The sequence below is a fragment of the Malaclemys terrapin genome, chromosome 3 (assembly GCF_027887155.1).
Source record: "Malaclemys terrapin pileata isolate rMalTer1 chromosome 3, rMalTer1.hap1, whole genome shotgun sequence".
In the NCBI taxonomy this organism is placed as follows: Eukaryota; Metazoa; Chordata; order Testudines; family Emydidae; genus Malaclemys; species Malaclemys terrapin.
Window position 1 is genome coordinate 4,084,781 of NC_071507.1, and position 17,139 is coordinate 4,101,919.

Here is a 17,139-nt window from a genome sequence, read left to right on the forward strand (position 1 = left end):
GCGGTGGTCATGTGAGACAGTATCAAAAGCCTTACTAATGTCGAGATCCATCACATCTATTGCTCCCCCCCCATCCACAAGGCTTGTTACCCTGTCAAAGAAAGATATTAAGTTGGTTTGACATGATTAGTTCTTGACAAATTCATATTGCCTGTTATTACCTTGTTTTCTTCTGGGTGCTAACAAAATAGAATGTTTGATTATTTGCTCCGCTATCTTTCCGGGTTCCGAAGTTAAGCCGACTGTTCTATAATTCCCTGGTTTGTCCCTATTCCCCTTTTTATAGATAGGTACTATATTAGCCCCTTTCGGTCCTCTAGGATCTCTTCCATCCTCCACAAGTTCTCAAAGATAACTGCTAATGGCTCAGAGATCTCTTCAGCCAGTTCCTTAAGTACTCTAGGATGTATTTCATCAGGCCCTGCTGACTTGAAGACATCAAACTTGTCTAAATAATTCTTAACCTGTTCTTTTCCTACTTTAGCCTCAGATCCTACCCCATTTACACTGACGTTCGCTGTTAGTCGTCCCGTCACTGCTAACTTTTTTGGTGAAAACTGAAACAAAAAAAAAGGTATTTAACACTTCTGCCACTGCTGCATTTTCTGTTATTGTCTTTCCCTCCTCATTGTGTAATGGGCCTATCCTGTCCTTGGTCTTCAATAAAAGCACGTGCAACTCAATTTAAGGAGTTAAAAAAAAAAAAAAAAAAAAAAGAGTATAAAAGTAGATTTGAAATCATTACCTACCAGTATTTCCTTTTTTTCTTTCCTTGAAAAATTAGTGTCTTTATTTTCATTTGGCTGTTGATGTGGAGATCCCTCTCTGTCACCATTTAAATGTAAAGAACTCACTCCATTACCTTCAAAAGAAACGTTTAAAGTTACAAATACATTTTCTCTACATTCAACTTATAATGTAATCGTTTACAGACATGAATTTGATGGGTCAAATTCTCTGTCGGCATTAACGCCATTATCTTCAATGGAGTTACACCAGCAAAAAAATTAGCCCATTATAACAGGAAAAGGGGTTGTAATCATTTCAATCCTTTCAAGTCCCTAAACGAGGATCAATAAAACTTCTGAAGGTTTTCAGAAGAATAGCCAGCATGGATTTGTAAAGAACAAATCATGTCAAACCAATCTGATAGCTTTCTTTGATAGGATAACAAGACTTGTGGATAAGGGAGAGGCTGTGGATGTGGTATACCTAGACTTTAGTAAGGCATTTGATACGGTCTCGCATTATATTATCAATAAACTAGGCAAATACAATTTAGATGGGGCTACTATAATGTGGGTGCGTAACTGGCTGGATAACTGTACTCAGAGAGTTGTTATTAATGGTTCCCAATCCTGCTGGAAAGGCATAACAAGTGGGGTTCCGCAGGGGTCTGTTTTGGGACCGGTTCTGTTCAATATCTTCATTAACGACTTAGATATTGGCATAGAGTCAGATCAGGCCTTAAATTCCATATCAAACACCAGAGAAATGCTTACAAACCAATAGGCAGGAAGCACAATTAACTGCTATATAATTACTGAAATCAATTCATTTGTTTATCTGTGAACCTTTGAAGCCCAGTTCTACTCTCAGGTATGTCCACACAACTCCAATTGACTTAAATGGGAGCTTGCGCAGCAGAACAGAATTTGACACTTAAGTCTATGAAAACATACAATGCTGCCCACTGTTACACAGTTTCAGCATATTTCACCTTGAGTATGTTGCTTAAGGATCCAATCCTGTCCTCACTGACATCAAGAGGAATTTTGTCAATGACTACAATGGGAGGTGTATTTGGCCCAGGTAAGTTATAGTGTACATTTTTACTGCAACTGGTTTTCCTGTACTATTTTTGCTACTTGCCCACAGAAGTACACATTACCACAGGATGAGTCATGTGTACAACTGTCTAATCCCCACACACTGCTTGGTGTCACTTGTATTACCTATAGGATTAGGCTTCGGGGGAGGCAACCGAGGAGGGGGTGGTCTAGGTGGAACTTGTGATGTTAACTTTGCTGGACTGTCTGAAACAGGGCATCTCTTGATCGTTCCTTGATTATCATCTTCAGAAGAATGACCTTCCTGTGGTATGCAGATGGATTTAGGCTGAAAAATAAATATAACGATATTAATGAACGATACAAACAAAGTAATCTATCTAGGCATTTATACCACACTCATCATGGTAATACTGTACCAGAGCTCCGCGTTATACGTATCCCATGAGTGTACTGATAAAGAAAACTGTATGCTCCATTAAGCAAAACGACGTTTACTGCAGAAAAATGCTTAGCAATAAAACAAGAAAACTCAGATTATTAAGTAGTGCACTGAAATCATGATTGGCCTGCTGAAACGTCACTACTCATGTCAGGTTCTGCATTCTAGGTAGTCAGGCCTGGTGGCTAGAGCAGTGGTCATAGCCGGACATAGGTTCAAGGCCAGGCCCAGGGTGTCACTGATACCAGGGTCTGGGGGCAGGCCGTGGGTCAGAACTGGGGTCAGAGTCTGTGGACAAGCAAAATCATGATCACAGTTAGAAACAGGCCAACAGTCAAAGCTAGGCTGGAGTCAGTCTGAGGGTCAGGAGGCGGGTGCAGAACAGGGCAGAGCACAGACAAGGCTCGAGCGGGCTGGAACAAAGCTCAGGCAAGGCTAGGGCAGAAACAGGAACTGGATCAAGAGCAGGCCGGAAGCCTAGGGAGTCAGACTGCAAGGCAGCAGGCGGGTTCCTGGACAAGTAGTGCTGGTGCACAGACTAACTTGCAGCTCTGACAGGGTCCTCTGTGCCTGGGGGTCATCTGACCTGGTCCCTGCTCAGGGATAGGCTGCTGCAGCATTCTTGAGGGCTGAGTCACTGCAGGCTCTGCTTATGGGATGAATCAGGGCAGCTGAGTTGCTGCAACATGCCTGACCTATAAGACTCGCAGCAGGCTCTGTTGGAGGAGTGAGTCATGGCACCTATTGAGGCTCTGGGGGATCTAAAGGTCACACCCCCCTAGCCTAACAGGAGGAGCCACTGGACTCAGGCATCAAGAAAGTATGGGGAAGAATGAAAAAACGGTAACAGGGCTGAGGGTCACAGGGTCGAAAGCAGAGATCCAGAGGGGGACCCCGAGGGGTGAGGCATAGCAAGTGAGTAAGCTGGCTGTGGGTTTGGCCCACAGTTTATGTCCAACAGGTAATCAAATCAGAGGCATTTAAGATAAAGTATAGAGCTGAATTATCAGAATGGAGGCTGGCCTTTGGGATCTGTGAAACATGGCTACAGAGCCCTATGCTTTTGGGAGGACCCCAAATCAGTACATGGCTACAGAGGGCAGGGTCAAGCAGACGCACACTGATGGCACTAAAACTGTCGCTAGCTCCCTCCCAGTCATCCGCCTGAAGCTGAGTTGGTGCCAATCATCGACAGTTCTTAAACCCAGTCTGTGCCTTTTCGCGTAGTTGTTTCCCTCCTGTATACAGGCAGATCGGAGTAGCAGTGACCTCAGTTCTCCTGCCCCACTAATCCCTTTTCTTTTGTCCTTTTTTCCAATGCATTAAGTACAAACAAGTTTTCTTAGGCATCAGGCATGTGTCTCTCCTTGCGCTCTAGCTCTTTTCTACCATACCTTGTTGTTGTAACAAATAACAGAATGCCACTCTGCATTCGAGTCCGGGTTCTAATAAACACATAATGGATTTACACAGCAGTGTTTTGTATTTTCCGAAATGCTACCCAAACATTACTTAACCCTCACCATGTCAGGTGCTTGGATAACAGGGCTAAGCACGGTACAAATGCCTAAACAGATACACACAATTTCCATTTTATAGATTGGGAAATAGACACACAGGGAAGTTGGTTTCCCCCAACATAGAGTAAGTCAGAGTAAGACCCCGGATTTAAAAAGTGAGAAATCTTCAATGCTTGCCTCACATCCCTAGAACTTGCTGGCTTTCATATTGCTCTTCCACAGCAGGCAAAAGACATTGAAGCAAGTTTTTTTTTTTTTTTTTAAATAAACATTGTTCCCATTTATGGCTTCAGCACTATAAAGCAACTGATTTGTCTGTTCTGCATTTTGGTTATTGCTATTGACTGTCCTACTCTTGGAACCTTAAGAACCCAAGTTTGTCCATCACTCTTGCTCATTACCTCAGCATGCGCAGCACCAACTGGAGATGGAAGTCCTTTCTTGTGTGCTGCCTTTACTTTCTTGCCCTACAGTGCCATCCATAGGACATTTCACAAGAGTTTGTGTCTGCTGTTCTGTGGTCAATTATGAGAAGTGGAAGACTCATGGTTAATGAATATCTACAGCACATGGAGGTAGCCATAATTGGCAAGGTCAGGTTGTGGAAGTTGCAAGGCTCTCAAAGGTCCCAGTTGTAAAATGGAAAGCTACAGCACTCCCTGCCGAGGAAGGGAGCAATCACAAACGTAACAGCAGATTCATTAGGCTAGAATCCACTGGAGCCAGGAACCCCATGGGCCCACTGAGCTGCAGAACTGGCTGGGCCAGTGGGGCAGAGAAACACTAGGCTCTGGGGGCCTGTGACTTCATCCAACCCAAGGAAAGGGCTGATGTGCATGCTACTCTAGGGCCAGAATCTGCAGATTGAGGAAATAAAAATGAGATCCGTTGGAAGAGCATGAAAGGAAAAAAGCCTGTAAAGCAGAAACCGGCAGAGGCTGACAGCTCAAGTACAGACTGGTTGCAAGAGACGGGGCAAGGCGGCATCTAACAGACTCTTAAAGGGCAACATTTTGATGCCAAAACACAGAATTCCTCTAGGCCTGTCTGCACAGCTAAAAGCAGGCATGGTTAACCCACCCAGCGTTGGTGAATGGACACACTCAGAATAAGACATAGGGTTTTTTTGCACCTTTAAATTTACTTTGAATGTACAATGAAAGTGTAGATCAACAGTGTTTGTGTAAGTGGCAGTATGAGAGATCTGATCTGTACACACAACCATTTAAGTATCCCATCATTGCAGCTGAAGTTAGTACTCAAGACTCTTGCTGTGGTGGCCCTTTGGTGGGAATTCCTGCCTCCCCCAAATCCTTCAAATACCTAAACTAATCCCTCCCTAAATATTAATGGTACACTCAAACACCATTTCCGAATTGCTGAATACCACAGATTCTATTATACACATTTCCCCAAATTAGAGATGTACACAAATAACTGAAAGGTCAAATCTCACCTTGATAAATTTGGGGCCAATAGAAGTTTTGAGTAAAGTTTTCAAAAGTGCTTAAGTCAATGAGACTCTTAAGTCATTTAGACACTTATGAATTTTTTGGGAAAAAATTAAATACAAATATTTTTAGCACATTTCTCCCCTTATGTAATACAGTGGAAAAACCTGCTTACCTTTGGTGGTAAAGGAGGTGGCACTTTAGGTTTAATTGTAGCGCTACAAAGAAAATAAGTACAGATCATTTAGAAGTTATCCAAATACAGATCTCGGACACATCCTCACAATGCTTTATTCTTGATGCGGTCACCGTACGATTTATTTTTATACTTTTAAAACGCTATACAAATAATTGAAACATCCTGAGCTTTTTGATCAATACCAGTGTTATTTCTAAACACTTACACGATGTATATTTTCAGTGTTGCTCCCTCCTTTGCCCCAGATACAAGCAGGAGGAACTCAAGTGCCCCCGGAGATCTCCCCCTGAAGTCATAAGTGACAATTTTGAAATGCTCAGCTGTTGAAGCTATATGGACTTGTGCAGGAGAAGAGAGGAGAGATTCTTAACAGGGAGACGCAGAGAGGACACAGCGTGAATCTAACATGTGTTGAAAGAAAGAAGAGGGATTTAATACTTAAGTGGGGAATACAGGATATTAGTTGGATTTACTAAAAATGTATTGATGGTCGTGTGGAATGATGATGATTATACAGGATTACGATAGGGTGGTGAGGTGTGCGGCTGAGGACAGCACACATCTATTAAATGGCTGCTCATCTCAGACTGGCCTACCAGGAAGACTTTCCAAACGCCACATTGCTGACCCTGAGGCTACTGATGCTCACCTAAGCCCTTTTGACACTTTTTTTTTTTTTTTTAAACTTGTACAGCTTGACAAATTGGAGAACTGGTCTGAAATCAACAAGATGAAATTCAGTGAAGTGCAAAGTAAGTGTATTAACAGGCATGCCATATTTAAGGCAGGAGAGGCAATTATCCTGCTCTATTAGGCACTAGTGAGGCCTCACCTGGAGTACTGTGTCCAATTTTTGTGGCTACACTTTAGGAAAGGGGTGGACAAATTAGAGAGAGTCCAAGGGAGAGCAACAAAAATGTTAAAAGGTTTAGGAAACCTTTTTGAGGTTGAGGAGGGGTTTAAAAAAAAACCCCCAAAAACTTAGGCATGTTTAGCTTTGAGAAAAGAAGACTGATGGGGGACCTGATAAAAGTCTTCAAAAACGCTAAGGGCTGTTATACAGAGGACTCTGATCAATTGTTCTCCATGTCCACTAAAGGTAGGACAAGAAGTAATGAGTTTAATCTGCAGCAAGGGAGATTTAGGTTAGATATTAGGAAAAACTTTCTAACTCTCAGGGCAGTTAAGTTCTGGAACAGGCTTCCAAGAGAGACTGTGGAATCCCCATCACTGGAGTTTTTAAGAACAGGTTAGACAAACACCTGTCAGGGATGGTCTAGATTCACTTGGTACTGCCTTACCACAAGAGGCTGGATGTGATGACTTTTCAAGGTCCCTTCCAGCCCTACATTTTTATGATTCTATCATTCTGTGATACTTTTTACCAATCTTTACTGTACCACCTGTGCATTTGCAAATAATGATGATGAAAGCAGCAAACATCTTTCCTTGGACGGCTCATGGACGTGACCACTGGATTCTTCATCTCAACCATATGCAAAGCAGCAAATCTGTTCACAGCATACTATTAACCTACTATTCGGTAATGTGATCAGTAATATTTTTTCCTTTTCCTTGCAGAATTCTGTGTGGACCTGAGTTCTCACGAAGCAAATATTCAACAGCCTGGTCCTGGAGAAAAATATATCAGCATAAAATGAAAAGCTATTTCAAGTTTTTTTTTCCTCAGCACTTTGTTGTAAAGGATTTGCTGTAATTTTGGTCTTGCATTCCTATACTGTTGTACAGTCTGTTCTGTTAGAAATATTTTTCTTATCTTTTGGAAGTATAAAATATTTAGTGTGAATAATTTTGAGAATGCAGCCCTGAAATCTTGAATTCTTGCACAGAAATTTAACTGCTTTTGAATTATGCTTCTCCAAAAAAAGGGTTAAGAAAATATCCAAGAAGTGAGAACTTTTTTGGAACACTTATCTTCCCTTGCCTGGTTTCTCTAAGACTTTCCAGAGAAGTTCTATCCCAGCATAAGGTCAGGTTGATTTTGGTTGGAGAAGGGGAGTTGGAAGAGGAGTTCAGAATCCAGTTTATACTAGGAACCTTGTTTCATCTTTAACAAAGAAAGTAACTAACTATCTTCTCTCTCATTTACCCTCACTCAAATCCTCTATCATATATCAAAGTTAAAATCTTGAAAATTTTCCTTTACATTCTTCTCTGCATCTCAGGCTGACATCACAGGATGCTGTGTCATTGCTGGGAGATAGCTAATCAACACCTTTTATCTATCAACACTGGTTGCACAGAGGCTACTGGCCTGGATTGTGTCAGTGGAATCAACAGCATGGCTAATACAAAGTATCAGAACTAAAGGCATGGGGTATGGTTCCTGGATATCAGTGCATACAGAGCTCCTACAGCCTTGAGGGGTCCAGGCAGCATCAGCACTGGGACACAGCTTTGATGTACTTGAGTTGATGCAAAAAACTTCAACACAGTCAATGTGATATGAAGACACTATTCACCAGAGTATCCAGGCACTCAAGATATAAGACCTATGAATCTTTCCTATCTTCAGGATTGTGGATTACATCAACTTGAATGTGGCTGGGGTAGGTTGACACTTCGGTTGCTTCCAGGAATCGAGGGCAAAGATGGTTGCATGTCAAGTGAACTCTTCAACATGACTTGGTCTTGTGGAATGTGTGTGAAATAACAGAAGTGCAGAGCCCTCAATGTGCTCTAGAGAGAGACACACCAAGGGTTCAGCTGAATGTCTCACCTGTACTGAGGCGGGGCTTTGGACTCATTCCATCAAGCTGATATCAGAAGGACTGATGCGGAGCTTTAGTGACCAGATGACAGCCATGAATGTGGAGAAGACATCCAAACCATGGAACATCTAGTGAACCAGTGCCCTTCAAGATCCTTCTCTGGAGGGACAGCCTTGATTCATCCAAGTCACCAAAAGCCAGAGAGTGTATGACAAACTTGGATGTCAGCCTTTACTGTTGCTTTACAAGTCGCCAAAAGAACAAGTAGAAGACTGACCCGTTGGGACTGGACTGTGGCTCACTCAAGTTTGAAGCCTTCAAGGCTTCTTGCCAGACTTATAGAAAGTTTCAGAGAAAGCCAATACGGACCTTCTGGTTCTCTCTCTAGGACCTGACTGTTTGTGGTGAAGTCTGTGAGCAAATCATGGTCCTTTTGGAGGCAGAGAACACACCAGATGGGTCTGTCCATAGGGAACGTGGCCAGACTGAACTCAAAATATCTCTTGAAACTACTGGGCTCTTTCTTACGTATCCTGAAAGAATAAAGAAACAAACCATAGAAACACAAGAGCCACATGAAGACAGTGATGTGAAAGTTCTGACGGAGCAGGAGCTAGGAGTAAGGATCCCTAGAGTATCAAGCAAAGCAGCCAGTGCAAAGTGCTTCAGGAAAGCAGGAGGCAAGAGAGTCAAGTCCTGAGACTTTAAGTAGGTGGTGTTGACTACAGACAGACTGAGATGAGGAGGAAAAAATGTTAAACAAAACTTAACAAGAGACACGAACTGAGCATTAGAAGACGCATCAAGCCGAGCTGGTTGCAGCACAGACGACAGCATTGCAGCTATCCAACACAGCTTCTTCATCAAGTGCAATCAGAATGGAATTGGTGGAATGGAGTGCTATGGGGACACTTACATTCCACTGCATAAGTGGCCTGAGCTATCCCATTTGTACACACAGCTTTGAGCAAACCAAGAGTAAGTTCTATCCAATCTTATCTTTGAAGACCAAAAAAAAACAAACCAACCAACCAACCAAACACACCCCTGCATTAAGTTATGTGTTTTTTTTGTTTTTGTTTGTTTGTTTTAAAACCTAGAAAATTCTTCTTAGAGGAAAAACGATTAAGAACTTTTCTACATGCATCACATCTCAAATAGCATATATGCCGCCATTTTGAAAAGGTAACTAATAATTAAATAACTGCATCTTTAATGTGATATCACCTGCCTCTGAAATCATGTACCACAAATGTAAGTATCAATGTCAGCACTTTTGTCTCCATCTCACCTTTGGAACCTTCCCCCCAAATAATTAATAGAAAAACAATCCAAAGGTTAGTGTTGTGTCATATATCAAGCACCCTACTTCCTGTCACCAACCCATGTCCCAATATTAGTCAATCAGTAAAGCACATCATTTGTAAAACTTGTCCCTCTTCGCTGATGGCTGCCCTTCTCATTGAATACAGGGGTGACAAGCGTATACATTGTTAAAAAACTTTCCTTGATAAATAGTCATAATAGCAGTGGAACAGCTAAAATGAGAAGATTCATTAAAATATATTTAGTTTCTCTATGAGAATGTTAATAAACTCGACTAACAGTTCACAGGTTTCTAATATAACGCAACAGCTCTTTGAAGATCATCCATTAGCAGGAAAGTAAAAGGGAATCAAAAACAGTCTTCTTTCCTATCTCAGGCAAACGATGGATTTGTTTTAAGAAGGTGGTCTTTTCATACATACAGGTTTCACATTTTAATATAATTCCTTTTCAGTTCTCCTCTGCCTCTACCATAGTTAAACTTAGATTTAGAATAGTCATAGTATTTGTTCCACTGAAATTTAATATGAATTAGAACTTTCCAGTATGATGTTTTTAATGTTGTAAATAATAATACACCAGGGTTTCTGTTGCAACAGATGATTTCATTAGCTCAGTATAGCCCTTTTTCCAGATCAGAATTTTAGCGAGGTGGCAAAATTTACAGATTATACAAAATTACTCAAGATAGTTAAGTCCAAAGCAGACTGCGAAGAGTTACAAAGGGATTTCACAAAACTGGGTGACAAAATGTGAGATGAAATTAAATGTAGTAATTAACAAAGTAATTAACAGAGGAAAACATCATCCCAACTATATATACACAAAATGATGGGGTCTGAATTAGCTGTTACCACTCAAGAAAGAGATCTTGGCAGTCATTGTGGATAGTTCTCTGAAAACATCTGCTCAATGTGCAGTGGCAGTCAAAAAAGCGAACAGAATATTAGGAATCATTAGGAAAGGGATATTAAGACAGAAAATATCATAATGCTGCTATATAAATCCATGGTATGCCCACACCTTGAATACTGTGTGCAGGTCTGGTTGCTCCATCTCAAAAGATATATTAGAAATTGAAAAGGTACACGGAAGGGCAACAAAAATGACTGGGGGATGGAACAGCTTCCATATGAGGCTAGATTAAAGACAGAATATTCAGCTTGGATAAAGAGACGACTAAGAGGGGATATGACAGAGTTATATAAAATCATGAATGCCGTGGAGGAAGTGAATAAGAAAGTATTATTTAACCCCTTCCATAACACAAGAACCAGAGGTCACCCAATGAAATTATCAGACAAAAGGAAGTACTACTTCATACAACGCACAGTCAACTATAGAACTTGTTGCCAGGGGATGTTGAGAAGGCCAGAACTATAACTGGGTTCAGAAAAGAAGTACAGTAAAAGCTTTTTTAACCGGCATGCTGGAGGAACGGGGAGTGCCAGTAAATTAAAAATGCCAGTTAACTCAGAGGGAGAGCTTTGGAGTGCAGAGGGGTTGTGTGGGGCAGCAGGGACATGGGCGGGATTGCAGGGCATGGGCTCTGGGGGAGAGGGGGGTTGGGTCCGGGAGGGGGCTTGGGGCAGGGGCATGGAAAGGAGCTTGGGATGCTGGATGCCCACCTCCAGCGGCTCCCCGTCCCTGCTGCTCCTGGCAGAGGTGCAGCCAGGCAGCTCTGCAAGCAGGCACACTGCCTCTGTCTGCAGGCGCTGCCCCCTGCAGCTCCCATTGGCTGCAGTTCCCGGCCAATGGGCTGAGCACCGCAGAGTTAGTGCTCGGAGAGCGGGGACAGAAGCAGTGTGCCTGCAGAGCTGCCTGGCCGCGCCTCCACCAGCAATAGCAGGGAGGGGAGCTGCTTGCGAGGAGCCGCCAGAAGTGAGCGCTCCCCCCCATCCAACACCCCGAGCCCCTCCCATGCCCCAACTCCCTGCCCCAAGCCCCCTCCCAGACCCAAACTCCCTCCCAGAGCGCATGCCACAGCCCCTCCCATGCCCCAGACCCCTGCCGGCCTCGCACCAACTACACTGTAAACCAGACTTTCAGTGCAGAAATGCTGGTTTATAGAGCTTGCCGGTTGGTGAAGTGCCAGTTAAAAGAGCTTTTACTGTAGATAAGTTCATGGAGGATAGGTCCATCAACTGTTGTTAGCCAAGATCATCAGGGATGCAACCCCATGCTCCGAGCATCCTAAGCCTCTGACTTCCAGAAGCTGGGAAGGGATGATGGGGTGGATCACGCGATAACTGCTCTGTTTTGTTCATTCCCTCTGAAACATCTGGCACTGGCCACAATCAGAAGAGAGGATACTGGGGTAGGTGGACCATTAGTCTGACCCAATATGGCTGTTCTTATGTTGATTTAATTATAATAAATTAAAGAAAATAATTAAAAGATACTGCGGAAGAGCTGTACAAAAAGAGCTGAACATTAAATTATTATTTCAATATTAATGCAAATCAATCAGTAGAATAAAGCAAAACACCAGTGATGTGATCCAAACAGAGATTACTATGATTTTGCTACTTTACAAATATATCAGAAGGAAAAAAAAAATCAAGGTGTTCTCACATTCAGAATACAATTCAAACAAAATAAAATTTTCAGCGACCCATGAATCAGAGAGCAGATACATCAAAATAAAAAATGACTTACTGTTTAGCATCATCGTCTGCATCATCATCATCTTCTAAATGTGCCACATGTCCCCTAAGGAAATGAACAAGGTACCATGGCTGAGTGCCCTTCATTAAAATGACTCTAGCTACTATGAAAGAATTCTGGTATGCAATACCTCAAGGGCACCGTCTATACAGAACATTATGATGTTGCTTTGTATTTTTATTTTCTTTTTCATTATTCTTTAAAGCACAAATTAAGCCCAGACAAATGAGACCTCTCCCATATCTTCAAATGAGCATTAGTAGATGGTAACAGGTGCAAGAAATCAATGTAAAAAACACTTTGAAAAACACAAGAGAAAAATAAAAAAGTTACCGCTGATGCAGTTCTTCTTCAACTGATTTTAGGAGACTCCTTCAAAATTAATAAGAATACAATAAATAACTGAACACAAACTGAAGAAAGCACTTGGAAAAGAAGACATGAATAAAAGTTCTCAATTCAAAATAAGCTACTCTATTCTAATAAGATACACCGATTTTTTTGCTGAAGAATAATTTCATTGTTTCAGTATAGTTACATGATGCTATTAAACAGTGTTTATCTACATTTATTAGCGTACTCCTAATTACTGTACCTAGCCATCACCTCTGGACTGCAAACTAGGGCTATTTTGGCTTATTTCAATATTTACCTGTTTAAACTGAAACCAAGATACTTAAGATTAAATAGTATGTTATCATAAAAAGTGAAAGTGACAAAAAGATTAAACTATCAGGAGACCACTAGTCCCAATTTTATTATCTTAAAATTCACATCTTTCATAGTACTATGTTTTCCCCCTCAAAATGCAGATTTCAACATGCTAAAAAATTACAACTTCTAAGCCAATCTATGAAACAGCCCATCACATGCTGGCTGTCATGCAAACATCTGCATACATGCATGCAACAAAAGGGCAGCAGGATTTTTACAGAAAGGAGGATTCCTGAAAATGTTAATATTATTCCCTACTGAAAAATAAAAAAGATCTACAGAGTGAAGGAAATGCAATACCTATGCTTTCATGAAACTTCTCTTTTATAAAGCTACATGTCAAGAGTTTGACTTGTACAGACAGTGTCATTTTAAATATGAAAGCACCTAAAGTATCCGAGGCTGGAGAGAACGACTATTATCTCATTTCATACAGTGCGTGTATCTGGATAACTACATCAAAACTCACAACGTAAAGTTTAACCTTTAAGGAACTTAATGACAAAATTATAATGAATAATGAGTTCTCTATAGATGTGTAAATGTTTTAAGTTCTTTTGTCTTTTTTTTTTTTTTTTTTTTTAAACAAACACGTGTAAGTACATCCCCATAACTGGCCAGATGACTTGGGCAGAAGGGCAATACCTTGCTGTAAGGGAAAGTTTGTCACTAAACAGACTCTGATGTCTGAAACTGATAATGACATTCTAGAGGTGATGGGGGTGACAATCTCAATATCTTGAGAGTACACCTCAATATGCTGAGAACGTTCTCTCTATATCAGCTGGAGTGATTATTATTGTAGAAGTCAATAGTTTAAAAACTGCACGACTATAAATAACCAAAGGTTTATCACGTTTTACTGCATAAACATCAAATTACATTTTACTACTACATTACCTGTGGTTTTAAATTTAAACAATGAATTTAAGTCTCAATTAAATTTTAAAAACCAAGGAAAAATGCCCTCTTTTACTCACTTATTTGCACCTAAGAAGCAGCCACTCTGGGGACCATGACCATATTCTAGCTGCAGATCCTATAAATATAAGAGAAAGAGCTTTAAGATGAAAAGACAAGAGAGTTAAAAACACATCACATGCTTGCCTCACCCTCTTCACTGTACCCAAGCCACACAACTAATTCTGTCCTACTGCCACTCTTGGCTCTAGACCAGGGGTGGGCAACCTTTCAGAAGTGGTGCGTCGAGTCTTTATTCACTCTAATTTAAGGTTTTGCGTGCCAGTAATACATTTTAACGTTTTAGAAGGGCTCTTTCTATAACTCTATAATATATAACTAAACTATTGTTGTATGTAAAGTAAATAAGTTTTTTAAAATGTTTAAGAAGCTTCATTTAAAATTAAATTAAAATGCAGAGACCCCCCCAGACTGGTGGCCAGGAACCAGGCAGTGAGAGTGCCACTGAAAATCAGCTCGCGTGCCGCCTTCGGCACACGTGCCATAGGTTGCCTACCCCTGCTCTAGGCTCTCATTCATAGGCCTCTTAAGCCTGGATCCCTTCCATGCCCCAACTCTGCCATGCCTCACATCTCCTCCAATTCCTCCATAAAACACACTTCTTTCATAAAGCCATTCAACCACAGTCCCCTCCTCAGGGAAATTCTGAGCTAGAGGGGCCTTTCCACTGATGACTCAAAAAACCCCAAACTACGAAAACATCAAATTTGTGGAACTAGCCAATGGTGTGTTAACCTTCAATTAGTCACACTATTTTCTGTTGAATCCACCCAATCTCTGTGTTCATTTTAATTGTATATATTTATATTGTCAGTTCTTCAGGGCAGAGATCTTGTAATGTCTGTAGTATACAATTGGCACTATCCAAATAAATACTATATAGGGACTCCTGCAAATATTTTGTTTGTTTTAGTTATAAAGGCAACAAATATTTTAAGGACAACTACTATATGCTTATTTATTTTACATGTAAATTTTTTGGTTATGAAATTCAAAATACTACATTAACCAGACATTAAAGTTGCAAAATCAAGCACTTACAACTTACAAAGTGCTAAGTAACCTTAAGACTAAGCATGAGGTGGCAAGGAACCCCAGGAGACACTGCTCTCAAAAATTCTGAGCTCATGTACCAGAAGGCATGCTTATCATTAATGGGAATAGGCAGAGTTCACCTTAAAGAATCACCATACTAGCATGTCCCAAGAGAAGACTATTAAAGCTATGGGATGTTTGTCTCTCCTCGGCCAGGTCAGGATTGGAGAAGTGTGTACACAAACTCCTTCCCCTAAACACTTGGGGTTCACCTATACTGGGAAATGAGTGATGTTTTAAGATGTTAAAATTTTTAGACACCACTTAGCAGCTTGTATAGAACAGAACTCTCTCAAGTGTACCCCATTCCAGAAATATCCAGTCCATCACCAACAGATATCCTGGTAACACAGTGATGAGACTAGTACAGACAGATTAGATAGGCAACCACCCCACAGTGAAGGGGCGCTCCATAGCCTGAGCCTCTCACTCTCCCATATGAAGGGACATCCTGACAAAGAAGAAATGCTTACTCCACTCCTCAGGCTTCTCAGCCCAGTCTCCCAGCCCAGCCAGTCCTAATCTTCTCCTCCAGGCTCAATGTCCAAGTCCCAGTGTCCTCACAACTCCCAGTCTCTCTCTCCACACGCCCAGTCTCTGTGCCCAGCCAGTCCCAGTTCCCAGTTCATCTGACCCCAGACTTCTAGTACTAGTCTCTATCTTCTCAGACTTCTCATCCCGTCTTAGTCTCCCCACCTCTCAATTCCTTGTCCCATTCTCTTCGACCAACCAGTTCCAATTCTCTCCGACACCCAAATTCCTTTCCAGATCTGCGCACCCTCCTCATGCCTCCCAGTCCTTCCAGTCCTCCCAATCCCAGTGACAGTCACAGTTTCTCTCCCCAATCCTACAGTCCCAAGCTACACCTTTCTCTCTACCAGTCCCCCTTTTGTCCCCTTTGCATTCAAACCAGACACCTTCCTCTCCCAGGCTGCCTGGGCCCAAGGGGGTGGGGGGTTACTGAGAGGACAGGAGAGACTCTAAGGCCTAGTCTATACTACAAAGTTATGTTGACATAAGCTGCCTTGCATCAATCTGATTATTCCCTGTTCTGTTCATTCCCTCTGGGGCACCTGGCATTGGCCACTGTTGGAAGACAGGATACTGGGCTGGATGGACCTTTGGTCTGACCCAGTATGGCCATTCCTATGTTCTTAACTTAGTTGTGCATGCGTCTACACTTAAATTTGTCACCCACCATAAGTGTCCTGTTACGCCAACACAGTAATACCCCCTCCCCAAGTGGCTGTAAGCCAAGGTCAATGTACGAAGGTCAATGCAGCGTGCATGTAGACACTGTTACCTATGTCAACCCTAACAATCCTCCAGCAGCTGTCCCAAAATGCGCCACACTGACCACTTTGGTTACCACTGTGAACTACGTAAACCAAGAGTCCTCCCTCCCTTTTAAAGCCCTGCAAATTTTGGAATTTCTTTTCCTGATTGCCCGGTTTGGCGAGCACACCAAGCAGCTCTCCACTGTTGAGTGAAACTGAGCATGCTGGCTACGCGCTCCAGATGTGCTCTGACAAGAGACATTGATTCTCCTGGACCTGTAGGGAGAAGAGGCTGTGCAAGCATTGCTATGGACCAGCCGTAGAAACTTGGACACCTACGAGCAGATTGCTCAGGGGATTCAGGAGAAGAGGTACTACAGAGCCCAGTAACAGTGCTGCATGAAAGCTAAGGAGCTGTACCAGGCATACCAGAAAGCCAACAATCGATTAGTGCTAAGCCATCGACTGCTGCTTTTAAGATGAGCTGCCTGCCATACTCAGCAGAGACCCCACCACCACCCTGCACAATACTGAAGATACCTCCAAAGAGTCCAAGTCACAGGCCTCTACCGGGAACAGCGAGGGGGAGGAGGAGGATGGGGGACTGGTGACTGGGGGACCCAGCTGTGCAGCAAGCCAAGACCTGTTTTTGATTCCACCACAGTCCAAGCAGTTGAACACAGGCGAGCCCAATTCAGGGGAAGAAATCTCAGTTAAGTGTGTACATAAATTTTCCATTACAGGGATGCCCCCTGCCCACAAGACCAGGACTTTTCATTAATTTCCTCGTCCTAGAAGAGGTAGTTGTACAACCAAGAGAGGTAGAGATGCACACAGCAGCCAGCTATAACCATTTTGATTCTGTTCACACTGAGGTCCAATCCTGTGAGTAAACTATGCCCCTTCAAATCGACCAAAAGCACATTCAACTGTCATTCGGCACCT

The 17,139-nt window shown here is 42.2% G+C and overlaps 1 protein-coding gene across 2 annotated transcripts in view; it reads right to left on the minus strand.

The window, feature by feature from the left end:
• MAP4K3 (mitogen-activated protein kinase kinase kinase kinase 3) overlaps positions 1-17,139 on the minus strand; it is a 122,808-nt gene that overhangs the window by 37,459 nt on the left and 68,210 nt on the right. For both annotated transcript variants that reach the window (XM_054021282.1, XM_054021281.1), the window contains 6 exons: positions 13,822-13,880; positions 12,461-12,499; positions 12,119-12,172; positions 5,379-5,421; positions 1,956-2,118; positions 750-862 (listed from right to left, as the gene is read on the minus strand). In XM_054021282.1, coding sequence (XP_053877257.1) covers positions 750-862; positions 1,956-2,118; positions 5,379-5,421; positions 12,119-12,172; positions 12,461-12,499; positions 13,822-13,880 — 471 coding nt within the window. The remainder of the gene's footprint in view (positions 1-749; positions 863-1,955; positions 2,119-5,378; positions 5,422-12,118; positions 12,173-12,460; positions 12,500-13,821; positions 13,881-17,139) is intronic.